This window comes from Stigmatopora nigra, chromosome 4, assembly GCF_051989575.1.
Source record: "Stigmatopora nigra isolate UIUO_SnigA chromosome 4, RoL_Snig_1.1, whole genome shotgun sequence".
NCBI lineage: Eukaryota > Metazoa > Chordata > Actinopteri > Syngnathiformes > Syngnathidae > Stigmatopora > Stigmatopora nigra.
In genome coordinates, this window is record NC_135511.1 from 19,149,270 (window position 1) to 19,174,716 (window position 25,447).

Sequence of the window (25,447 nt, forward strand, 5' to 3'; positions counted from 1 at the left end):
CAGGGATATATATATATATATATTTTTTTTTTCATCAAGGATGATATTAAGGGTGAACTTGACACTCCTTGTGGAGCTTCATTAATTTATACGATATGCAATAAGTCAGGGGATCTAAAATCTTTCTGGGATGCCTTAAAGGGGGAAATTCTTGCAAGAATCAAGTAATAATCAGAACTCTGTTAGAGGAATTAAAACATTGACTATTTTCCAGGAAAACTTATTTTGAATGTCATGAGACTGGCGCTGTCATCTTGACAAAGACAAAAAAAAAACAGACTGTTTCGGGGTTGAACATTTTACTCGAGCAAAGTAGTATTTTGTTGGAGGCAAAACAACTAAAAAGCATTTGATCCATGTTCTCTGAAAATACTCTGATGTAAGAACAGAGTATCAGAGCATTTACTTTTACCAAAAGTAAGGGAGGAGGAGTAAATTATTATTTTTTGGGGGGCTTACATTGGCTATGTACTTTAAAAAAAAAAGATAGTTCTATTTTGTGGACCCTCAAACTTTGGCCTTTGGACCATAGTTTGAGACCCACTCGACTAAGACTTGAACATCAGTACTATACTCGTGTCTGTATTTATCTCCCATTGCCAAATATTTTAGGTCATTGCTTTTGGATGGTTTCTATAGTGCCAAGTACTTTTCCAAAATTCCAAATCACTTCTCTTAATTCTAAAGCATGGATGGGCCAACAAACATTGTGTCAATGGTCACCATTTCAATAACTTGAAACCTTTAACCAGCTATGTTTAAACCCAATTAGTAGCAAACAGGCAGTTTGGAGCAGACAACAGTACCTACTTGCAGATATTATTGATCTGCGAATAAAGATGAATTGCACCTTTGATCTGATAGTCTTTATTTTTGTCAGTCATTATCTGTTTTATGTGACTTGGGCTTAAACATCATAAGGGAGAAAGCACAAGGTCCTTTGAAATTACAGTAGTGCACGAACTCATTCTCAATGTTTTATAAAACAAGGAGGATGTGGAGTGCGTTTGGGCCGGAAGTGAATTTCCCCAAAATAATCACCAAATAGTATATATTGCAACTTCCAATAAACTTTATTCACCAAGTACACTTTTACATTGACGCGCACAATTAGCACACACGGCTTTTCCGTTTAACAAGAAACATTATTGGTTTGTATCATCACTAGAAACTAAACTAAATTGGTTTCAGTAACGTTTTCAATTGAACGACTAGTCACTAGTGCAACTGAAAAGCCGCAACAGGAAGCCCTGATAGTCTTTTGGCGCGAATCATGGGCTACGTCACATCAAGGCGACGCTGTGTTTTGAAAAGTAAGCGAGCGACAGATCCCTAGCAGAGCTCGTGACCGATAAGTTTGGCGTTACTGTGAGTAAACATTGAGCGGTTAGGATGCCGAAAGCTGCGAAAAAGTCGCGTGCCTCTCAACCGTTAGTTAGCAGGTACTTCAAAGGACCTGGTGACGGTGGCGGCGCCTTCAAATCACGAAAGGACAGCGAGCGCCCGAATGGCAAGGTTCGGACCGGCCATTTTTTTCGCCGTCACGACTGAACGACTTGTGTCCCATCACATGCAAATATATATACATGTACTTGTTCCCCCCCACACACAGAAGCGCCCCTTAGAGCACTCTGAGGACGACGTCCCTTCCAAAGAAGCCAGACTCTCCCTGAAGGGGGACGACGGAGGTCGAAACAGGCTCGCAGGTAAACTCATGCCACTCATTCTACTTGAATTGAGACGGCCAATGTGGGAATGTTACAATACCCCCTTTCTTTGAGCCGACTACAATTACTGTCAGATTGATTTCTGTTGTGTTCTCGTTAAAAATACATTTACATTTCAGCTACCCTCATCAGCAATTTTATTGAAAAACTAGAAATACGATCCCGTGGTTCTACTTATACTTTCTAATTTCAGTATGGCTATTGGATTACCTTTCAAGTCCCAATGAAATGAAGTGCCATCTGATTTCTTCTCCTAGAGAAAAAGCTGTCATTGAACCGAGGAGCAGGGCAATTATGCCCTTCCACGTTGGAGAGGCTGAAAGGCTTCAGCTGCATGATTATGCCCGGCGTGACCGCTTTGAAGGAGGCGGGCGGGCCGGCTCGCCGCTCTCCCGCTAAGGTCCTCCGTCGACACGCCAATGATGACCGACTGCTGGAGAAGGGGGAAGAAAAACAGCAGTCAAGCCAGGTACTACAAATTGGACATGGTTACTGCCTCTTCTACATCTCATTTTTCCCTAATGAGACCCATGTTACATTTAAACGCTATAACTACCCCGAAAGCCTTTAAAGGTGATGAAAGAATACCACTGACTTTTCTCCTTTTCGGTTTACCAAGCCAAGAAGAAATGCGGCAAAAGGCGGCAGAGATAACGCTCGGGAGGATAGTCGGCCATCGGGCGCCAGCGCCCCCCACAGGCGCTCAAAGGGCGTGTACACTCCCCTGGAGCAGCAGGTGGTGCAGCTGAAAGAGCAGTACAAGGATGCCCTGTTGGCCGTGGAGTGTGGATATAAATACAGGTTTTTCGGAGAGGATGCCGAGGTGAGTAGACTGACCGAGCGCCCGTCAAATGTGTCGCCACGGCCTTGTGACGCACTGCCGCCGTCGTCTCCTTAGATTGCAGCAAAGGAGTTGAACATCGTCTGTTACCTGGACCACAACTTTATGACGTGCAGCGTCCCCACGCATCGATTATTCATACACGTCAGGCGACTGGTGGCTCGAGGTCACAAGGTGAGAAGAAGCCGTTCAAATGGACGCCACTGGAGAGTTCAAGGCATCATTTTCTCTTGCCAGGTGGGCGTGGTCAAGCAGACGGAGACTTCCGCCATCAAAGCGTTGGGGGTCAACAAAAACGCCTTGTTTCAACGGCAACTCAGCGCGCTCTACACCAAGTCCACGCTGGTGGGCCAAGGTATCCTTTTTGACAACCACTTCTCAATTTGTTTTTGGTTTTTTTTTGCTCACGTCGCCCCGCCCGCCCACCGTCCATCCTACTTTTCGGGCCAGGGTGGGTCAGAATTACGCTGGGTAGCCACGGATACGCATCCACCCTCCGTTTCTGCGTTGATTGATTTAATTCGAGGGTCAATTCTCCGCTATTTGTGGACGGATGACAGAATGTGGCTCTACCATTTAAGAGCCCTCCCCCATTTTAAATGGTAGGGCGCCTTAACATTACTCATTGTGGAAATATTGTTGTTGTCTCTGGATTCTTGAGAGGATTTTTAGCTGGCTGTTCAGGCTAACATTATCACACGCGTTCATTATCCGGCTTCATTTGCCGGCGTTATCTCCTCGACGTACCCTCTAGACGTCAACCCGGTGGGCGGGGGCGGCGGCGACGACGACGACGAGGGCCGGGATGCCACGTCGGATCCCGTGGACGGCGTCCTCCTGTGCATTAGCGAGAAATGGGACAAGTCGAAGAAGAAGCTGACCGTGGGCCTGGTGGTGAGTCCCATTTGAATACTTTTCCCCAGTTGATTTGGGACTCCAATTGTTGTCTATTTTGCCGATGCGACGAAGGCCGTGGTGCCCTGCACGGGAGAGGTGCAGATGGATTCTTTCCACGACGTCCATTCTCGCTGTGGACTGGAGAGTCGGGTCTTGAAGATGGACCCGGCGGAGATCCTGGTGCCCTCTGACCTCTCGGCCCAGACGCAAAAACTCTTGCAGAGCATCGGCAATGCCAGGTAACCAATGGGGGAGGGGGGGCTCGACTGTTTTTCCCATCTCGACGCTGCATCTTTGAAGCCGCATGTCGTTGTCTCTGGGGGTTTTCCTCACTGCGTTAGGCACAAATGAGTATCCCATCACCGAGTGGGAGGGGATTAGATTACTCCGTGAGGTTGATTGGAAAAATAGAAAGATGCCTCATCTTTTTTTTTTTCTTCCGTTCCTCATTTGTCATTCCATAAACTCATCATCCCCAAAATGAAATGCAGGTCCCAGGAGTGGTGGGCAAACAGTGATGGACCTGGGTTTGAATCCAGCTCTCGTCCTGTACCCCTCCTCCCCGATCTAACCGGTAGATGGTAGAAGAAGGCAGGGATGCCGAGCACTCTTCGGCCCTATTAAAAGGAATGAAATTTGAGTGGTCCTCCATGGAAATGATGGGAAAATTGCTCTGTAAATTCTAGCCGCTTCGCAATCACATCAAATAGCGACTGTTGAACAAGCCTTTTGTGAGCCATTGGATTGAGCTCTTTCTAATCACATCCACCTTGCTTCACTCCTCGTGTAGTGTACATGGTGTGCGTGACGCTCTCCCGGGTCGTCCGCCGGTAGCGGCAACGGGGCTTGCGTGCGGGTGTGTCCACGGAGAAACAAGTCTAATGAGCCCCCGGGAGATTTGCGAGTCGCCCTTGCCTGTGGACCGCTTTGTGTGTCCAATAGGAGTCAGCCATTGGCTCTTTCCACACCAATGTTCTCTCCTATTCTTGAAAGTATAAATGGAAGCCACCCCCTTTTTTAATTTTTAATGACCTGGCCGGGATGCGACAGATGAAATGACTAAAGGGGATGGATGTTTGCAAGCCTTCTAAATCACTGACTGTGATTTCATGTCGGCTTCGAGCTTGAGAATTCTTTATTATTTTTTTCTGTTCACCAAAGTCGATTTGAGCCCCGTCGTCATTTACGTTCACCGAAACAATGTTTTTTTTTTTTTTTTGAGAGCAAGTGGTAAGAAACCCGGTCGCCCCCGGCCGGCCGACGTTCATCTGCAGGCGGGTGTTTGCCTCAGTTGCCGTGGCAACGGGTCGGACAAAGCTCGCCGGCGAGTCCTTGAAAGCGGCATTGCGGCACCGATGAATGAGGCGCCGTGGAGCGCCCGCCCGCCCGCCCGCGTGTGTGTCTGCCTTGCCTTCAAAGCACCCCCCGCCCCGCACCCCCACCCTTTTCATTAACTAGGAAAACGCCATTTATCGGCGTCCGCCTTTCTCTCCAGCGCTCGGGCTGACGACAAAGTGCGCGTGGAAAAGAGGGACAGCGCCCAATTTGAGTTTGCCGCCGCCATGAACACCCTGACTGAATTCTATTGCCAAGATCAGGCCCAAGGTTTGGCTCCTGATCTTCCTCTGCGTTATTCAAAGATTATTTTAAACATGGCCACATTTTCTTGGAGCGGCGCATTAACCGGCGTTGGCCTTGTCCAGGTTCCCGTGCTCTGGCACACGTGGGCTCTTTGGAGAGCCCGATCATCTGCTGTTTGGGTCCACTGGTCCAGTATCTCCAAGAGTTCAACTTGGAGCGAGTGCTCAGAAGCCAAAGGTACACTCCCAATGGTGGCACACCTTCCTTTAAACCTTCCTTCCATTTCCGCTCCAAAAAAATTCCGATCTTTCTAAAAAGCCGGTCGAGGCAAAAATCTAAAAGGATTTGGACGCTTTTGGGTGAAAATTGGACAATGTGGGTGCCTTGATTGGGCTTATTTTTGTGTGTTCGCAGCTCCTTCCAACGTCTGACCGCCGAGTCGGAGGGAATGATCCTGACTGCGTCCAGTCTCAGGAACCTGGAGATCCTGCAAAATCAGGTGATTTGATTCTTCATATTCCGTTGCCTGCCTGCCTGCCTGCCTGCCTGCCAGCCAGCTAGCCCACAAGGGAGGAAAGCAGAGTACCTGAAAAAAAAAAACCCACATGGGAAGCCTCCATCTCGGAACTCAACTGTGAGGCGGACGTGCTCGTGTATATTTGCTCGATTTCTATTTCTTTTGCTTTTCAATCACGGCGATGGAATCCATTTGAACTGTGAAAGTAGGCCACGGGGCCTCGTTGGCTTTCCATTGGTGCACATACATCATATCGGGACGCTTTTATTCTGGTGCGGGAGCCACGACGGGTCATTTCCGCGCCGCTCGATGGGAAGGAAATGGCCCTCCCGAGGCCTTCCGTCAACATTTGTGCGGCCGGCAAATTGTCCGGCGACCGGCGAGGCTCGCGTGGGCGACGCTTGTTTGGTGCACGTACGGGGTCGGGTCGGACTTGGGTCTCCTCTTTTCAAACTTTTTTTTTTCCCCCCTTCTTCTCGACGCGGGCCTTCTCCAACTCCGTTGTGCGTTCCTTAACAGACGGACAATCGCGTGAGGGGCAGTCTGCTGTGGGTGTTGGACCACACCTCCACGCCCTTCGGAAAGAGGCTGATGAGGAAGTGGCTGACTCGTCCGCTCACCGATGCGCAGTGAGTGTAAACTCCCTCCTGGATATCTTTCTTCTATTTATTCGTATCCTTCTCAAGGGTAGATCGGCCTCGCAGCCCATATCCAAATGAATGGTAAAAAATGTTGGAAATAATATGGAAGATTGGTTGTGCTTTTACCACGCCCCGTCGAATGTGATGTTGCTTGCCAGTTCATAGTAAAGTAGTCATGGCTATAAAGAAACGTTGTGTCTTTGTGATATGTTTGCTCAGTCAATTGTGTTGGGTTTTCTAGGTCCATCTTGGAGCGGCAGGATGCGGTGCAGGAAATCCTCGAGTCAGATTCGCTCACTTTCCAGACCATCAAATCCCTGCTGGTGCGTTTGCCTGATCTGGAGAGAGGAATTTGCAGCATTTTCAACAAAAAGGTAAAGAAAGGAAGGGCTCATGCATGCTTAGTTGACTTCTGAAAAAGCATTTCCATCACTTTATCTGCAAAGACACTAAGAGAGAGAGAGAGAGAGAGAGATGGGGAATACTTCAAAGGTTGACACAATCTCATTTTCCCTCTAATTCATCTTTAAAATGTCAGGGGGTCTTCGAGGCCCATTTTCGCATTCAACTTTTAAATCCATCATTAAGACAAAAGCAACATAAATGTCACTCTCTGCGCGCGCACACAAGAATCCCTCGACGCGGATCATCACGTCGTCAAATGGGTTCCGTTGGAGACCACCGCGTAGTGGTCTCCGACATCGGGGGGGAGGGGGGCGTAAAACGGCGCTCGCTGATGAACACTTGAGAGCATGCTGGCTCTCATTAACCTTTAACGATGGCAAAAGTCCCCTAATGGTTATCATAAAGCACGATAGGCCGTCTTCCCCAGAGGCCAGCCCGTCTTGTCAGTCCATAAATCAATCCTCTCGGGCCCAACGCCAACTCCATTTGTTTTTGCGGAAACGTCGACATCCGCCGCGGCGTTTCCTATCGATCGGAAAGCGTCCGAGTGCATTTTTTTCCTGTTGTTTTGTTTCTCGTAGTCGTCCACGCAGGAGTTTTACCTGACGGTGGGCAGCCTTTGCCGCCTGTCGCTGGAACTGCTGGCCTTGCTGCCGACCATCCGAGCGGAGATCCGCTCCGACCTGGTGCGATCCCTCCTGGAGGACGCTCCGGAGCTGTTGTCCCCGGCCCAAGGCTTCCTGGCCTCGCTGGACCAAAAGGCGGCCAAGTGCGGGAACAAGACGGAGCTCTTTGCCGACCCCTCCTCTTTCCCGGCGCTGCGCAAAAGGAGAGCGCAGATCCAGGAGGTGCTACGTCGGCTGGAGGACCACCTCAAAGACGTCCGCCGTGTCCTGAAAAACCCCGCCCTGGACTACGTCACCGTGGCGGGGCAGGAGGTACTCGCCGCGTCACCCCCGTCCGACGGGAGATTGAGCTTGAGCGCCCTTTTTTGTTTTTTAATTTCTCCTCCCGACACAGTTTATGATCGAAGTGAAGAACCGGCAGTCCTCCCTGGTCCCCGATAACTGGCTCAAAGTGGGCGGGTGAGAACGAAGGGAAGAAGCTAGCTAGCTAGATCCATTTCAAATAACCCCTTTTTTTCTCTCTTTTCATTTATTGATTGGACAGAACCAAGTTGGTGAGCCGCTATCACTCTCCCTTTGTGGCGGAGCACCTGAAGAAGCTGCTGCAACTGCGTGAGCGGCTGCTTTCCGACTGCCAGAAGGAGTGGAGCCTCTTCCTGGAGTACGTACGTCGGCGCCACCTGAGCCAAGCCCAAGCCTGTTCCCAAGCGGGAGCCGGCTTCCCGGAGTGGCCGTGGCCGCCCGCGGGGAGGCCATTTCTGCTCATTTACGTGGGCAAATCTCTCCCTCTACCTCTCTGGCAGTCACTTTGGGGAGCACTATCACACCATGAAAAGGGCCATTAGTCACCTAGCAACCATGGACTGCCTCTTCTCATTGGCCCAGGCCGCCAAACACGGGGACTATTGCAGGTGATGTAAGCTCTCCACTGTGGATTTTATATAGGCTGTGTTTGCGTTTCCCGCGTGGGCACAAACGCCGCGTGGGCGGGCTAGCTAACCGGCGCGCTGGCCAGATCGCCAACGTTACTCTGGCTGGCTCAAATACACACGCCCACCCGCCCACTATGCCAGCCAAAAGTTGTCGTCCTCCCCGATAATGTGGCGTGGAAGAATGGGCTTGGGTTCCGCTCGTGCTTGAAATTCCCGCCAGAGTCCTTTTTCACACTCCCGTTTGTCTTTTGACAGGCCGCAAGTGTCGGACGGCCAGCGTCGGATCGTCATCGAGGACGGCAGGCACCCCGCCATCGAGCTGCTGACCAGAGAGCACGGCCAGTACGTGGCCAATCACGTGGATCTCCGGGTACGCCAAAACCGAGCGACGCCCATTTTGCCCGCAGTACGTGGACGACGGCACTTTGGCTGACTCTGGAACTTTCCCCTCTTTTTCAGGCCGACGGACAAAGAACCATGATCATCACCGGCCCCAACATGGGGGGGAAGAGCTCGTACCTGCGCCAGGTGGCCCTGATCTGCGTCATGGCCCAAATAGGCTCCTACGTGCCCGCCTCGGGGGCCCGGCTGGGCATCTTGGATGGCGTTTACACCAGGTAGGACCAAGTTCATTTCTCTCTAAGTAGTGCGGGGCTGGCAAAAACTATTCTACCGTGGGCCGCACTGGGGGCTTTGGTTCCAAAGTCTAAAGAGGAAAGCTTTGCGCAACCTTACTATGTTAAATAGGCCAAAAAAATCCTGCACCCAAAAGGGCGGAATGGCTTTGGCCAACCCCCACCCCGCACAAGTGCCGCTTAACCTCGGGGGAGGTGCCAATTAAGTGCCGGCCAAGTGCTACGCCATTGCTGTCAAATTCCAATGAATTGAACTTTTAACACCGTCGGTGGCACGGAAATGGGTCAAAGTCCAATAAATGAGGCCTCCCCACGTTGTTGCTTCGCTGCCGGGTTCCAAATTGATCGGACGCCCAATACAATACAAAAAAAACCAAATGGTTGATTCATGTCAATCATTCCTAATTTTTCACATCTAAATCAAAAAAGGTGGAGCAAAAGCCTAAAGCGCTAATTGGCGCCGTGTGCCACAGTGGCGGTAAAGTGACTTGCTTTTTATTCGGCGTGGATGGAGCGTTCCCATGACGACGTCACTCACCGCTCTGCTATTTCTCCATGAAGTGCTTTGACAAAAGGAGATCGTGGTTGCTATCATTGTATTTTGCGCCGCGTCACCGTGGAGTAATCCGCTGTAATCTGTGGCTGTCCTCCGCCACGCGCCTCATGAAATATGCTTAGTCTCCTCCGTGGCCGTGCCATACTCGTCCCCCTTCCTTTTGTGCGCTTTGCGCTCAATCCACAACAATTCCGACTCACTGGTGGCCTTGCTGCTCCCTCTAATTAGTCTTAATGGCTGACAGATGGGCCTAATTGTCTTTCTTTTCTTGCTCCAAGCAGTTTTTTTTCCTTATTTTTTTTATGTAGCCACTCGACGGGGTTCAAAACTCTGTCAGCAATTTCTCCATTTCATTCCAGCCTTCCTTAAAATCACGCTTTTGGCTCGTAGATTTGTTGTCGTTTTTATCCTTTGCTCAGCAGCCCAATTTGCTTCTTGTAAAAAAGAAAAAATACATTCTAAACTGTGTTCATGGGTGCTCCTAATGCATGAAGCAGCTTACGTAAGGCTGGGTGGGAGGTTAGGGTGGGTTTCTGGGGGCGGTTGCCCCCCGCCCCAAGGCGCAAAATAGTCCAGAATCACACACAGTGTGTGTGTGCTCAAAGAAGAGCAACAGTTGGCAATGCCCGTTTGAGCCACTCTTGATTCAAGTGGATTGAAAAGGGTGTTTAACGGCAGCGGAAGCAATTATTGGACGTTTTAAGTAGCAGCGCGTAGCTTGTTTCCAAATGAGTGTGCGACTGTGTGTGCGGGCGCCTTTCCCTTCTGTGTCCTGTTTACCAAAGGGATTAGCGGTTAATATTCCGCTTATTGGAAAAGGCAGACAAGGGCTGGTCGGTGTCCTCTGAGCGTGCATCCCTCCCCGTGGCGTCCCGTCTCATCTGGTCTTTGCCTATCCCTTCCTAATTGGGACGGCACAAAGCGCGGATGGATATGGACACCCGGCCACATGTCTAATGTCTGTCAAATTGGCATTTCATTGCGTGCGTTTCCGCCCGTAATAAGCCGGGCGGGCGGGCGGGTATGCCTTTTAACAGCGCCGTGCAATTGGCTGCTTTGGTGAGGGTAATCAAATGCTGCGTGGGTGTTTAATGGGCTCCCCGCTCTCGCATCATCCAAATGATTGATTAGCAGTCAGAGTTTCCAGCGTAAACGGGGGCTGGCAAAATCTGATTTTGTTTTGCTCTGCCTCCCGCGCTCCGGGACAATTTGTTTGCTCTTACGTTACGTACGTCCAGGTTTGCCTCCGTCGGACTGCGTTGAACGCCAGGACACATTTCCAGCGGGGCGGCCGCGCTGCGCTGCGCCTCCAGTCCGTCCGTCCATCCTCTTGCGGTTGTTATGGAAACAGCCAAAAGGAGAAGGCCTCTTTGGAAAAGTCAAACAGCTTTCATTCCAAATGGCCCGACACCGCCTGCTCGCTATTTGTCGAGGCGCCAACACGCAGGCTAAACAAACGCTCCCGTGGAATGGCCAAGCGGGGCGGCGCCGTTCCGACGGAACCCGTTTTAGCGTAAACGCCGGCGCCCGTTGGATCGAAGCGAGAGTGCGGCTAATTTCCCCCGAGTCACCCACGGGTACGCGTACGTGCCCTTCTTAATGAGCTCGTGTAAATGCAGGCGCACGCACCCCCCAAGCCCCTCCTCTCCATCGCCGGTTGCGTCGCCGTGGCGATACGGAGCCGTTAAAGGGGAGGAGTAAAGATGCCGCCTGCACTACGCTGAAATGAGGAAGACTTTAAGCAAAAGGGGCCCCCCTTAATGAGCGCTTCCGAGGCTCAAAGACGGCAATTAGCATCCGAAATTTCACTTGATTGAATCCAATCTTTTTCCCATTCAGACTTTTCTTTTCATCTTTAATTGAAAGTGTCTGGATTTGTTTTGCCCATCTCCATCCGATGTGGGTGAGCCCGATTTTAAGCAAATGGTGCAAATGAGGCTCATCCAAGCGGTCATTTAGGAATCCCATTTTTAAAGCCGAAGTTTCCAAATATTCCAACGCGTCTGATTGACGGCGACCCAATAGTTGGGATCCGACGGAAGGATAATAATATGGAAAGGGGACGTGGCTAATCCCATTTTAAAACCCCGTTTCTTCTTCTTCTCTCCGACAGAATGGGAGCGTCGGACGACATTCAGCGAGGCCGCAGCACCTTCATGGAGGAGCTGAGCCAAGCCTCGGAAATGATTTCCCGCGCCACCGACCGCTCGCTGGTCATCTTGGACGAGCTGGGACGAGGGACCAGCACCCACGACGGCGTGGCCATCGCCCACGCCACCCTGCGTCACTTGATCACCGTGGTGAGTCTCACGCTTCTTTTTTTTTTTCCACAAGGCCCGGTTGTGTAAGCACGCGGATGGGTCGGCCCGCAGTGAGCCGTTAGCAAAAATGTCGCTCCTTTTTTTTGGGTGACCAAAACATTTGAAGGCACCCACGTAGACTTGATGGCGTAAAAGCTGGCTGAATTTGTGCGGTGCAACTTTTCCACGGGCTGGCTCGGCTCGAGCTAATGAAGCGCGTAAAGCCACGCTCGTTTTAGCGAACGTAATTCCTCAAGCGACTTGTTGACGGAGTTTCAAAGTGACAGCTCTCCGAGCCAGCCAGCCAGGCAGGCAGGCCAAGCCAAGCGAGGCGCTCCCAAAAGCACTCCAAAGAAAAGGTCGCCCGCCCTCGCCGTGGCGCCGTCGACCCCCCCCCCCGCTTAAACCCAGACGAGAGAAAGCGGCGGTAGGTTGAGTCGCGCCAAATCTTTGTGGGCTCTCCCCGCGGAGATCACAAAGGGCCCCGGGCCGCCGACGCTCGTTAGCTCGTCGTTAGCGCCGACGCCGCTGGAGCGCGGCGCAAATGTGGTGGCGCCTAATTGGACCAGAAAGCCTTATCGAGCGGCGATGACGACAACGACGCTTCCTTCTTGATCACGACGCGCGTGGGTTCGGGGGAGGAAAAAAAAAAGGAAAAGTCACCCGCTGGGTGAAGTTAGCGCTGTCTTTTTTTGCCTGTGTATCTGGCTGCGGCCCATATCGTTCGTATCGGGTCTGAAACTGTTTGTTTTATGTCTGAACAACACACTCTTTAGTGCCGAAAAACTGAAGGTGTATGTATTTTCAGCTTTCTGTCGCAACAATAACACCTATTTTAGTTTGGACGCATTGTCTTGAGATGACTTTAAAGGAAAACAAGTTGTTCCACACGCTACGTTTTCCGCACACACGGACGGCATGGCTGCTGCGTGCTGCCAACTAGTGGGCGGGAGTAGAACTGCAGCGTTTATTTTCACCACAGATATTGAAACCATGAGAGTAGACGTCCATGTCAAATGAGCCACAGCCAACCGTTGACACTAGTTCTCCATTTAAATTGCTTTCCATTGCTGTCAATGGCAAGGAATAAGTCGAAAAAAACAAAATTAGAAAGCCTTTTGAGCTCACCAACTTGGACAACTTTGCTAATGGTTTTCAACTTTGATGTAATGGCCGCCTCCCACCCACGAGCTTGTCGTGGCTACTAACGAGCGGCCAGTCAGCCCCCCCCGTCGGACCGTTATTGGCACCGAGCGTCCGCCGGCCCGCTCCATTTGTTTGACTCCTTCCACGTGGGTGGACAGGCAGGCCAGCGCGGGGAAGCTAGCTAGCGCTATTTGCAGTCACGCCCAACCTTTGTTGAATGGGGCGCCCAAATGGACTGCTTATTTTATCACGCAGTCAAACACGGATGGGACGTCCCTTTGTTTTTGTGACGAGTAAACAATGTCTGGCTCCAAATTCCCCGTCCACTTGCAACTACTTTGTTCTTTGGCAGGTGCGGCGACATTTACGTCAGCGCGCCCGTGGCTCTCTTACGTAAATGTGAGCGCACCTGGCGCCCGTGCTCCGTTCCATTTTTGAAGTGCCTATTTTTGCATCCCGCTTGACCCCGGCCGGCGCTGGGATGAGGACGCCGTCGTCCTCCACGTGGGAGCCCGTCCACTAAATAAATGGCGGCACCTGGGCATCCGGCTGCCGTTTTGTCGCAGCGTGCTCCATAGTATTTTTTTATGCGCTCGTAGGATGGAAGAAATTTCTTTTTTTTTGGCTGGTAGCGGAGGCTGCCAAAGCTACTGCGTAGGTGGGCAAGGGTGAACGCATTTATTCTGGCTCCTTGCTTTTCTTTTTGGGTGAGCGCATTTATTCTGCCGCCGTCCCACTCCTCGCCTTTCTTTCGGGCCGGCCTTTACGTAACGTGGCCGGCCGTGCGGAAAGGGCCGACGGCGTGAAGGAAATGCTCCTGGCACCCGGGTTTTTCCTCACCTTTTTCCGTCTTTTGTCCCCCACAGGTGAAGTGCTTCACGCTCTTCGTGACCCATTTCCCGCCTCTGCGCGAGCTGGAGCGGGTGCATCCGCGCCACGTGTCCAATTACCACACGTCCTTCCTCCTCAATGACCCCGAGCAGACGGAAGGTAGGCCCGGGAGAGCGTCCCCCGCCAGCCCGGACCAGGAGCCCCGTCGGGATTCCGTCACCTTCCTGTACCGGCTGAGCCGGGGGGCCTCCGAGCGCAGTTACGGCCTCAACGTGGCCCGCTTGGCCGAGATCCCGGAGTCGGTGCTCCGCGTCGCGGCCCTCAAGGCCCGGGAGCTGGAGGACGCCGTCCGATCCCGGAGGTAAACGCAATCGGTCAATGAAAGGCACTGTCGGATAAAAATGTAACCCCCAATCCGTCCGTCCGTCCGTCCGTCTTCTTTTAGGAGGAAGAAACTGCTGTCGGAGGTTTGGAGCATCTCGGACAAAGCCTCTCTGGACCAATGGCTGCACTCCAACTGCTTGTGACACCACCTCCCACCTACATTCATTCATTCAGACGTATGTATTCAGGATCCAAAAACGTGCCTTATGTACATTATGAAAAGAAGTTCGCTTTTTTTGGATTCCACTAAAAACTACTGACGGCCAGATAATTGAGTGCACAAGTTTCAATAAAAAAAAAGGGAACATTTGACAGACGAGAAGTGATCATTGTGGAACTTGTAGTGCTGGCCTGACAAATTCAACTCTATCAAAAGGGGAAAGTAGACAAAAATGCTTGGCGTGTCCTATTTGAGCGCAATGCGATTTGTGGGCGATATTGTTTGTATCTTTGCTCGTGTTATTGCTCCACGGATGGCATCCAATCAAAGGACAGGAAGTCCAGAATCTGGCTGCTCTTATTTTTTTTATTTTATTTGTTTTCACAACGAAGCCACCTCTCGAGAGATTTCTGCCACAATAACAAGAGGTGGGGAAAATGCAATCGAAAAAAGGATGTTCCGAGGGCTCTGGCCACATAAATACCTGACTTAAATTATCTTTAGCCTCACGTCACTAAATGGGAAGATTTTCTATTTCAGCTTTCATCATGCAAGACAGAAAGTGTCACTCCCACGGCCATTTTGTATGATCTCTTCAGTAAACAGACATTTGACATGAAATGACATTTGAGCCCACCTAAAAGTTGTGCAATGTTAAGAGGACTTGAAAGAAAAAAAAGGGGGGCACATTAAGTAAAGGTCTGCAGAGACGCCGACTATTCCAATTGTCCGTGTCCAAATCGGTCTAAAATGAGAGTCATTTCATCAAAAACAACAACAGCAAACACAAGTGGCTGTCCGCTAGTAGAGAAAGGCAAGAATAAGTGCATTCTTTCTGTGTAGCATTTGATCGTCTCGCAATGGATGGACGTTGCGCTTCTGCGAGTGAGAGAAAGAGAGAGAGAGCGCGTGGGGGAGGGAGGAGAGGGAGGCGCGCACCATGGAGAAGGCAAAGGGGGCGGGCGCTTAGGCAGGCAGGCGCGCGCGTGCATGCGTGCGTGCTGGTTACGTGTTGGCTACGCGTGTCTGCGCCGGCCGGTCGGTCGGCCGCGCTCGCTCGCTCGCTCGCTCGGGATTGACCAGAGGCAAAAGCCGATTAGCGTTGATCTCTTTTGTGTCCGCCTCTGCCGCGCTCAAGAGTCGCCATGGATTCCTCTTTTTACAAGTCCTCCTCCTTCTCGTCGTTATCTTCTTCTTCTTCGTCGTCATCGTGGTGGTGCTCAGCGTGGTGCTCGTCGTCCCGGTCCCCATCCCCGGGAGCGGCGTTTAGGACGGCAGGACAACTTTTACGCGCGAGGACGGCATCGTCCGAGCCTTGAGGTACGAGACAAGAACAACAACAACAGGAAAAAAGAAAAAGTAGAAGAAGAGGAACGAGCGTCCGCGCGCCCGTCCATCCGTTCGAGCGCCCACTTTAACGCCCGACGATGCAAAAGAGCGTGCGCTACAACGAGGGCCACGCGCTCTTCCTGTCGCTGGTGGCCCGCAAGGAGGGCACCAAACGCGGCTACCTGAGCAAGAAGACTGCCGAGAACAGCCGCTGGCACGACAAGTTCTTCGCCCTCTACCAGAATGTCCTCTTTTACTTCGAGCACGAGCAGAGTGCCCGCCCCGCCGGGATTTACCTGTTGGAGGGCTGCACCTGCGAGCGCGCGCCCGCGCCCGCCTCCAAAATGTCCGCCGCCGGCAAGGAAGCCCTGGACAAGCAGGTGATGTATCAGCCTGCCGCCTTTCCTCCTTTTTGGTCAATTGCTAGAACGTGAGACTAACCTTCGGGTGACCTGGCTTCTTGATGACCGGGTGACCTTTGCTCCCATATTGCCCCGCCCCCTCTCTACCCACCCACGCTAACAATAAATCCGGCATAAGCGCGCCGCTACGTTACATCGCCCGCTCTTAGGTGGCCTCCGTGGGTCGTTGACTCTCCGTTCCGCTATCGTTTGGGAAAAGGCGTGGCGGCCATTGGCCAGTGTTGGCTCGACACGGCACTGCGCCGTATTTGCTTGTAAACGGGCATCCCAGTTGGAAAAGGAATCTGCTTTTTTTGGTGGTTATAGGCCACGGGATTAGTTGGATTCTCTGGAAGCGTTTCAGATTTGGGGAGGGAAAAAAATGACCCATCTGGGTCTCTTTCGTTGGGAGTGGCAAAGCACGCCGCTCTGATTTTTTTTTTTTCCAAACGGATTACTTTGTCCAGTGTTTGGGTTGGGCCAATGTCCTCAATTCCGAGCGTTACTCTGAGCCTTCACCAACCATTGGCCACTCTCCATCAACCATGCACAACTTTCATCCGTTTCAAGTTAGGCCCGTAAATTGGACCTATTTTGTCCAATGCAGACATGACTGAATGAATGCAAAAGGTTTTCTTCTTTTGACGTTGCGTCTTGTGCCGGTCGGCCCGTCTCACGCTCTCACTCCAGCTGCTGCCATGCTTAATTGAGGCTATTTCCAAGACGCCCCGAGCCGCCGGGCGGCGTTGGGCCGCACACAAACACACCGCACGTTCAATGCCAGACCTTCAGCGGTTACAATCTAGCGTCAGTTTTTTTTTTTCCGAGTTGGAGGAATGGCGCCATTCAAGCTCCGAGGGAAGATAGTCCAGTGTCTGGCTGGGCTATCTTTCTGTGACTTATTTTGCCGCAAAGTCAAGTCACCGCCCCCGCATTGAGCGGCCGGCAGCCTTCCTTTCCCCGTTGGGTGGCGTCCTCTCGCAAAGATACAAACCCTTGAAATGCTAGGAGTGCTTTGACGCCGGCCTCAACGGTTTCCACAGCGACCGAGCGTGCCGCCGCCGCCGCCGCTGCTCATTCAACGCCAGTGCGCTTCCGTGGGGATTGCGCAGTTTGCCTGGCCTGGCCTCGCCCCGCCGCCAGATGCATTGCCATGGTGTAGATATGCGTCAAAGCCGTGGATTTTTTTCTTGCTGTGAGGCGTGTCCGTTAAAAAAAGGATGTACGCTGTCCCCTCTGCTTCCGATATGGATTGCTTTCAAAATACGTCTATATCCCTTTTGTACATATAAATAGTATCTATGTGTATGCACACCGAAGACAGAAGTCAAAACAAACTAACCCTGGCTGTCCCACCGCCCCTTGCCTGTCGTTAGCCGGCACGGGCTCCGGCACCCCCGCGACCATGGTGAGGATGAGAAAATGAATGAAATCATTTCATCCACTTTCAGTAAATGGTGTTTGCTTTGGCTCGCAATGGAAAGGCAAAGAGGATTCATTCAACGGGAAGAAAAGTTGCCGTGGAAACGCCTGTCATTCTCTTAGAGAGGATTTCAAAACATGCGCCAAAGAAATACTAGTACGTGAGTGACGGCACCCCCATCCACGGTGGCCTTTGGCGTCCATGTCCCAAGACGGCGGAAAGGCCCTCCCGTCTTTGCCACAGTGTCCGTCCTCCTCCCGGGGGCAAAAAACTCCTGCTTCTCAGTCCCTCCACCGTCCCTCCTTCGTGCTCCACTGAATCCTCACTTGGTCACAAAAGGATAAAAGCACGGAGGCACGGCGGGATGGAGAGGAGGCGGCGTGGGACGAGGGCGGACGTGCCGGGCAAAAAAAAGAGAAAAGAAGGCCGGGTGTCCGTTTTGCGGCAGCGTCTTCTTTAAAAATAGACGCTCTTTGGCTAAGAGCGATCTCAGCTTGGCGTCACCCTACTTACTGTACGCGCAGCCTTCTCTAGGCCGCTGATTTGGTGTGTGACTTCCTTCCCGTGTCTGAGGATGTGAGGCTCGTACATTTGAAGAGCTGGCAGGGACACTGAGCCCTTTCAAAAAAACACTTTGTTCTCCTCCAATGGGCGCTTAGCAAATGCTACCCAAACCGCTGTGGGTGACCTCTTTGGTATTTTGTAACGTGGGCCGTCTCGTCTCTTGCACCCGCAGCACTACTTCCTGGTGGTGTTCGGCCACGACGGCCAGAAGCCCCTGGAGCTGCGCACGGAGGAGGAGCTGGATTGCGACCAATGGGTGGAGGCCATTCAGCAGGCCAGGTACGCCGCGCGCCAAGAAAGCAAACGTTTCAGAGAAAAGTCTGACGCCCGCCCGACCGACCGCCCGACCGACCGACCGACCGACCGATCACCTTTCAGTTATTCCGACATCGTCCTGGAACGAGAAGTGCTGATGCAAAAGTACATCCACCTGGTGCAGATCGTGGAGACGGAGAAAGTGGCGGCCAATCAGCTGCGCACGCAACTGGAGGACCAGGACACGGAGATCGAGAGGCTCAAGGCCGAGGTAGCGTCCACGCCGCGGCGCTCGGCCACAAATACGGGAAAAGACCATCTGTGTCGACAGATCGTCGCACTGACCAAAACCAAGGAGCGCATGAGGCCTTACCACGTCCACCACGAAACGGAAGACCCGGACATCAAAAAGATCAAGAAGGTCGGCCTCCATCAACCGTCCTTTTTCTTTCTTTCGCCCCTCCCCCGCTAGAGATTAACACCGCTGTCCAAACGCAGGTGCAGAGCTTCATGCGGGGCTGGCTCTGCCGCAGGAAGTGGAAGCTGATCGTGCAGGATTACATCTGCTCTCCTCACGCCGAGAGCATGAGGAAGAGGAACCAGATCGTCTTCAACATGGTGGAGGCGGAGACGGAGTGGGTCCATTTGGATTTGAGCTTTCTTTGAAGCAGGCGGATGATCATTTTGCGACCGCTTGACCGCAGGTACGTCCACCAGCTGTACATCCTGGTCAACTGCTTCCTGCGACCGCTGAGGATGGCGGCCAGCTCCAAGAAGCCCCCCATCAGCCACGACGACGTCAGCAGCGTCTTCCTCAACAGGTGGGCGTCGCCCACGCAGGCATTTTCATTCTGACCATCTGACCGCCGGCTAACCGACGGCCGTCCCGTGTGGGCATTTTCATTCTGATTATCTGACCGCCGGCTCACCGACCCACGGCGTACTCGCCCGTTCCAGCGAGACCATCATGTTCCTGCACGAGATTTTCCACCAGGGTCTGAAGGCCCGGATCGCCAACTGGCCCACTCTGGTGCTGGGTGAGAGGCGGCCCCGTATGTCCCCCGAGGTTTCGGGGGGGGGGCCAAGCCTAAAAGCGGCGGCGTCCTTTCCAGCCGACCTCTTTGACATCCTGCTGCCCATGCTGAACATCTACCAAGAGTTTGTGCGGAACCATCAGTACAGCCTGCAGGTCCTGGCCAACTGCAAGCAGAACCGAGACTTTGACAAGCTGCTCAAACAGTACGAGTCCAACGCCGCCTGCGAGGGGAGGATGCTGGAGACCTTCCTCACCTACCCCATGTTCCAGGTGGGGCCGGCCGTCGAGCCGTAGATCAGTGGTCTCAAAGCGGTTCCACATAGGGCCGGCCGCAGTGGGTCCTGGTTTTTGTTCCAACCGATCCAGTGCCGACATTTTAACCAATCAGGTGTCTTTAAAATAAGTAGCACCTGACTCTAATTAACCGATTGCACTTGCAAAAGGTATCCTTGTTGAGTTGGAATGAAAACCTGCACCCACTGCGGCCCTTTGAGGACCGCTTTGAGACCACTGCCGTAGATCCTTTCTCACTAGATGACACTAGATGCTCCTTTTTTCTTTCCTCCCCCACGCCGCCAGATCCCTCGCTACATCATCACGCTGCACGAGCTGTTGGCGCACACGCCGCACGAGCACGTGGAGCGCAAGAGCCTGGAGTTTGCCAAGTCCAAACTGGAGGAGCTGTCCAGGTACAGTGGTTTCCCACACTAGATAAGTCGCAGCCCTTGTGTTCTATGTCCGCCTCGTCATCAAAATGACGACGGATGCCTTTGGACAGAGTCATGCACGACGAGGTGAGCGACACGGAGAATATTCGAAAGAATCTGGCCATCGAGAGGACCATCGTGGAGGGCTGCGACATCCTGCTGGACACCAGCCAGACCTTTGTCAGGCAGGGTGAGTCAGTGAGACAGCGAGAGAATGTGGGATTGAGCCAATCCGCGGCCCCTTGCCGTTGATTGAAAAGCAATCATGGGCCAATTGCCCGATTGAATCGAAGGGGGGCGCCGCCATCGATCCCCCCTTTCAAATGTGAGAGCGGCGATAGAAAGACGAGCCGGCGTTAAACGGCGCTCTATTGCGGATCCGCCCGTGGTTTGGCGGCGTTCAGGCTCTCTGATCCAGCTGCCGTCGGTGGAACGGGGCAAGCTGAGCAAGGTGCGACTGGGCTCGCTCTCCCTCAAGAAGGAAGGGGAGAGGCAGTGCTTCCTCTTCACCAAACACTTCCTGGTGTGCACGCGGAGCTCGGGCGGCAAGCTGCACCTCCTCAAGGTGAGGCCGTCTCCATCCGGGCCGCCGCCACCCCCGACTTTCCCGACTTTCCCGACTTTCCCGACTTTTGACCGCCGCTCTTCTCCGATGGCAGCAAGGCGGCGTCCTGTCCCTCATCGACTGCACGCTCATCGAGGAAGCGGACGGCGCAGACGAAGACGGTGAGCGCGCCAGATTGGGCCAGAAACCACGACTGGCTTTGCCAACAGATGACGTTTTTTTTTTTTTTTCTTTTCCTCCAGCCAAGGTCGGAGGTCAAGTGTTCGGCCAGCTGGACTTCAAGCTGGTGGTGGAGCCGGCCGACGGGGCTTCCTTCACCGTGGTCTTGCTGGCGCCCTCGCGGCAGGAGAAGGCGGCGTGGACCAGCGATATCAGCCAGGTAGCACCAAGGGGAATAATCCGGAAAGACGGGAGCGCGTTTCGGTAAAGAAGAAATGGTACTTTCTTCTTCTTCTTCTTCTTCTTCCTTCTCCAGTGTATCGATAACATCCGCTGCAACGGCCTGATGACCAGCGTCTTTGAGGAGAACTCCAAAGTCACCGTGCCTCACATGATCAAGTATGGATCAGCCGTGGCGATGGCGGTGGCGGTGGCCATCTCTGCATGACCTTTGAAACATCTCCGCGTGACCAGATCGGACGCGCGTCTCCATAAAGACGACGTGGACATTTGCTTCAGCAAGACGCTGAACTCGTGCAAGGTCCCGCAGATCCGCTACGCCAGCGTGGAGCGTCTGCTGGAGAGGCTGACCGACCTGCGCTTCCTCTCCATCGACTTCCTCAACACCTTCCTGCACACGTACAGGATCTTCACGGGCGCCGCCGTGGTCATGGACAAGCTGGCCGACATCTACAAGAAGCCCTTCTCCTCCATTCCCGTCAGGTGTCCCGACCATTCCTCTTTCCTTCCTTTCCGGCGGTTTGCGCGTCCCCCCGCTCTGGGTGGTCCACCCGATGGCCACTTTCTCTGGCGCCTATCTATTTTGACCCGTGTGTTTGTGTCCACGCCGCCCGCGTCCCCGATGGCAGGACGCCGTGCCTGTCGTTTGAGCGTCTGTCCATCTCATCCATCTGTCCCGACTACACGCTGAAGATCAAGAAGATGGCGGCGGATCCGTCCAAGTAAACTGACCGGCTCCTCCCGTCCTTCCGTCTCTTTGCCTCTTGGCCCTTTTCTTCCTCCTCTTCCTCCTCCTTCCCGCTCTTCCTGACCTCTTTCCTGACCCTCCCGACGTGGTTTCAGCCTGGCCATTTGCGGACTTTTCTTCTCCCTTCTTTGTGTCATTGGTTGCTCCAAATGAGGGCATCCAATTGTGTCGCTTCTCGAGGCTGAGCCTAAAGATTTCCTCTTTGTCTTCCACTTTTTGCCCTTTTTTGCCCTTTTTTCCTCTTCCGAATCAATATCCTCCTGTCTCTTGAGCGTCCAGCGGAGAATAATGGAATACCTTTTGAATGATTGACGTGCAACGTTTAGCCAATAATGTCTTGTTAAGAGAGGGAGTTTTGTGTCCGCCATTCATGTGGGAATGGAATCCATTCAAAAGAAACGCTGGAATCCCCCGTAGTGATTGTGTAGCTTGGGACTTTGTGAAAAAGTCCAGAGCACCAAGCTTTGTGACTTGATTTTTGCATTTGCTCCTTCCTCACAGGTCCCTGGAACTGTTCTTCGCCAGCAACCAGAACAGCCGAGGCGGCGAGCACGGCGGCGGCGGCGGCGGCGAGAAATCTCCTCACCTGTGTCGCAAGTTCTCCTCGCCGCCACCCCTCTCCATCTCCTCGCGCACGTCCTCTCCCGTGCACGTGCGCAAGCTCTCCCTGCACTCGCCCGTGGGCGGGCGTCCCGAGGCCAACCCGCAGGCGTGCCGCTCCCCCGTGGCCGGCCCCGCCTCGGCGCCCCCCTCGCCGGGCGCCGTCTCCCCGGCGGCGGAACGGGCCGCTGCCCCGTCTCCCGACCCGGACGGCGACGACGCGCCCAAGATGGAGCCTTTCGGGGGCAAACTGAGACGGAGCATACGCCGAGGTGAGCCCGTGTCCCTCCCACGCTGGCGTGTTTTCTGCGGCCGAGTACTCCACCTCGCTCAAACGTGGTCCTTTGTTGCAGCCGTCTTGGAGTCGGTGTCGCTGGAGAAAATCATCCCCGAGTCTCCTCAAGGAAGCGAATCGGGAGAGGTGTCCCCGTGCCGCTCGCCGTCCACGCCGCGCCACCTCCGCTTCAGGCCGCCCGGAGGTAAGGACGCGTGGTCTTTTGGCGTGGGTCCCGTGGTCGGCCGGCCGCCCGCTGGTGTCCTCATTTGGCTTGTGACCCCTCCCACAGCCCCGTCGGAATGCTCACGCTGCGCCGTTTCCCCCGCCTCGGCTTTTGCCATCGCCACGGCGGCGGCGGGGCACGGCGCGCCGGCAGGTGGGTGGGCGCCGTCGGGGACGCCGTCGGGGACGCCGTCGGGGACGGCCCTAACCCTAAGCGTCTCCGTCTCCCCCCCGTAACAGTGTTCAACAACTCGGAAAGAACGTGCGATAAAGAATTCATCATCCGGCGTGCCGCCACCAACCGAGTTCTGAACGTGCTGCGCCATTGGGTCTCTAAGCACTCTCAGGTCAGCTAACATCAGCTTCTTCTTCTTCTTCTTCCGCAAATATTCAAGCAGGCCATGTTGAAGCCAGCTCCTTTATTATTTCTCATGTTTTTTGTGGTCGTTGTGCTCGTTGAGGACTTTGAACTGAACGGAGAACTGAAAATGTCCGTCATGTGCCTCCTGGAGGAAGTCCTCCGAGACCCGGACCTGCTGCCTCAGGAGAGGAAAGCCACCGCCAACATACTCAAGTGAGCGCACGCCGCTTTCACCTCGGCAACGCCGCCGGGACGTGCCACGTTCCCTTTTGATTGTGTCGTCACGTGAAGGGGAATCCCACCCGAGCCCGTCCGGCCAAACTGAAGATGATTTTTATTTGGTTATTTGGGGGAATGCCGCAGTCGCGTCTAAAAATATTCCACCTTTGATCAATCGCGTGATATTTGAAGGCCCTTCCTTGTCTTTGGTTTGTCTGTCAGCGGCCTGTCTCAAGACGAGCAGGACGACGCCCAGCTGAGGATCGAAGATATCTTGCAAATGGTCAGTGAGTCTCTCGCTTCTACTCGCGAGACGCCGACTTTTGTTTGTGTGTTTGCGCGTTTTCAGGCAGACTGTCCCAAGGCGGAATGTTTCGAGTCGCTGTCGGCGATAGAGCTGGCCGAGCAGATCACGTTGCTGGATCACATCGTCTTCAGGAGCATCCCTTACGAGTATAAAGTGACCTCGTCGGCGGCGGCGTTGTGGCGGCCTTCCCCTTCGCCGCCGTGGCCTCATTTTGGCGTCTTTCAGAGAGTTCCTGGGTCAAGGCTGGATGAAGTTGGACAAGACGGAGAGGACCCCCTACATCATGAAAACCAGTCAACATTTCAACGACGTGAGTGGAAAACAAAGCCGTGCTGAATGGGAAAAAATGGATTGGAACATGTTGCTCCCTCCCAGATGAGCAACCTGGTGGCGTCCCAGATCATGACCCACACGGACGTGGGCTCCCGGGCCAGCTCCATCGAGAAGTGGGTGGCCGTGGCCGACATCTGCCGCTGCCTCAACAACTACAACGGCGTCCTGGAGATCACCTCGGCGCTCAATCGCAGCGCCATCTACCGGCTGAAAAAGACCTGGGCCAAAATCGGCAAACAGGTAGGACAAAATAAGACCGACCGATTGTCTCCGAACACGCTGACGGGCTGTTCCGTCTCTAGACCAGGGCGCTGATGGACAAACTGCAGAAAACGGTGTCCTCCGAGGGAAGGTTCAAAAATCTGAGGGAGACCTTGAAAAAGTGAGGTCCCGTCACGCCCATTTTCCCTCAAGTCGCCACTCTGAGCCACTTGTCTCTCTTTCAGTTGCAACCCCCCCTGCGTGCCCTACTTGGGAATGTACCTGACGGACTTGGCCTTCATCGAGGAGGGAACGCCCAACTTTACCGAGGAAGGGCTCGTCAACTTTTCCAAAATGAGAATGGTACGAGGAGCGCCACGTCGCCGCCACGTCGCCGCCACGTCGCCGCCACGTCGCCGCCACGTCGCCGCCACGTCGCCGCCACGTCGCCGCCACGTCGCCGCCACGTCGCCGCCGCCGCCTCCGCCGCCGCCTCTCGGTCCTCCGCCGGACTGATGCCACTTTCTTTCCAGATTTCCCACATTATCAGAGAGATCAGGCAGTTCCAGCAGACGCCCTACCGGATAGAGCATCAAGTCAAGGTACAAGCCACTTTGGGAGATCCTCTTATCCACCGCTACTTGCTGGGAGATCTACCGCCCCATTTGCCTCATTGTGTTGATCTGGCAGGTGACCCAGTACCTCCTGGATAAGACTCTGATCATGGACGAGGACACCCTGTACGACCTCTCGCTGAAGATCGAACCCAGGCTCCCGGCCTGATGGATCGCCGCCCGCCCGACTCGGACTCTCGGTCCGGACCGGCGCGTCATCTTGAGAGACTGGAGATTGGAGAGGAAACCCGGGAAAGCGAGCGACGGTCCCCGAGGGAACACTGGTTTTTGAGCCAAGGGTGTACCGCGCCTACGCCGTTGACGCCCACTGGCCCGCCCCCTGGCCCGCCCGCTGGAAAGGAAGGACAGCATCCATTGAAATGTAGCATCAAAAGAGGGCGGGACAACCGGAGAACATTTGCCCGCCAGCAAGTGAGTGTCGTCGTGTTGCCGCAAAGACCCCTCCTTCCCTCCCTCGTCCTTGTGCAAGAGCCCCGCCCCCTAAAGCGCCCTTAAGCGCCCTAAAGCGCCTGCCTGTCGCTGAGAAATGCTTTGGCCTGAACTTGCATGATTTCAACTCGGGCTCTCAAGTGTCCTCCCGGAAAGGGCCTCGAGCTTCATCTTCGTGCGGGCTCCCTCTCAGGCTTCCGCGCCTCAAGCATGGCAACGGAGCGCCAACCCGCACTGGGCATCGGGCCAATGGCGGA

At 53.7% G+C, this 25,447-nt stretch overlaps 2 protein-coding genes across 6 annotated transcripts; both read left to right on the forward strand.

Annotated features, from left to right (window-relative positions):
• Positions 1-1,340: 1,340 nt before the first annotated feature.
• LOC144196088 (DNA mismatch repair protein Msh3-like) lies at positions 1,341-14,266 on the forward strand. The gene is made up of 22 exons (XM_077716081.1): positions 1,341-1,515; positions 1,613-1,706; positions 1,985-2,196; positions 2,347-2,550; positions 2,626-2,742; positions 2,806-2,923; positions 3,323-3,462; positions 3,538-3,704; positions 4,961-5,070; positions 5,169-5,283; positions 5,461-5,545; positions 6,083-6,192; positions 6,446-6,578; positions 7,191-7,547; positions 7,630-7,694; positions 7,780-7,896; positions 8,039-8,146; positions 8,423-8,537; positions 8,627-8,784; positions 11,472-11,658; positions 13,671-13,996; positions 14,081-14,266. Exons 1-22 carry the CDS (start codon positions 1,393-1,395, stop codon positions 14,160-14,162), a joined length of 3,243 nt encoding a protein of 1,080 aa, XP_077572207.1. The 5' UTR covers positions 1,341-1,392; the 3' UTR covers positions 14,163-14,266.
• A 1,325-nt stretch (positions 14,267-15,591) lies between these two features.
• On the forward strand, positions 15,592-25,010 carry LOC144195119 (ras-specific guanine nucleotide-releasing factor 2). 5 transcript variants are annotated; one of them, XM_077714524.1, is made up of 29 exons: positions 15,592-15,888; positions 18,069-18,175; positions 18,275-18,422; positions 18,483-18,572; positions 18,650-18,786; positions 18,856-18,972; positions 19,109-19,188; positions 19,264-19,457; positions 19,767-19,876; positions 19,966-20,084; positions 20,299-20,459; positions 20,554-20,620; positions 20,702-20,838; positions 20,935-21,017; positions 21,093-21,341; positions 21,488-21,580; positions 22,108-22,478; positions 22,560-22,685; positions 22,773-22,859; positions 22,946-23,052; positions 23,167-23,279; positions 23,508-23,568; positions 23,635-23,738; positions 23,818-23,902; positions 23,968-24,165; positions 24,228-24,307; positions 24,372-24,489; positions 24,660-24,728; positions 24,817-25,010. In XM_077714524.1, the coding sequence occupies exons 1-29, from the start codon at positions 15,607-15,609 to the stop codon at positions 24,907-24,909; spliced, it is 3,786 nt and encodes a 1,261-aa protein (XP_077570650.1). In that variant the 5' UTR covers positions 15,592-15,606; the 3' UTR covers positions 24,910-25,010. The 5 variants fall into 5 exon arrangements, with proteins under 5 accessions (XP_077570650.1, XP_077570649.1, XP_077570652.1 ...); XM_077714523.1 differs by having other exon boundaries at positions 23,508-23,738; XM_077714526.1 differs by lacking the exon at positions 22,773-22,859.
• The last annotated feature ends 437 nt before the right edge of the window (positions 25,011-25,447 follow it).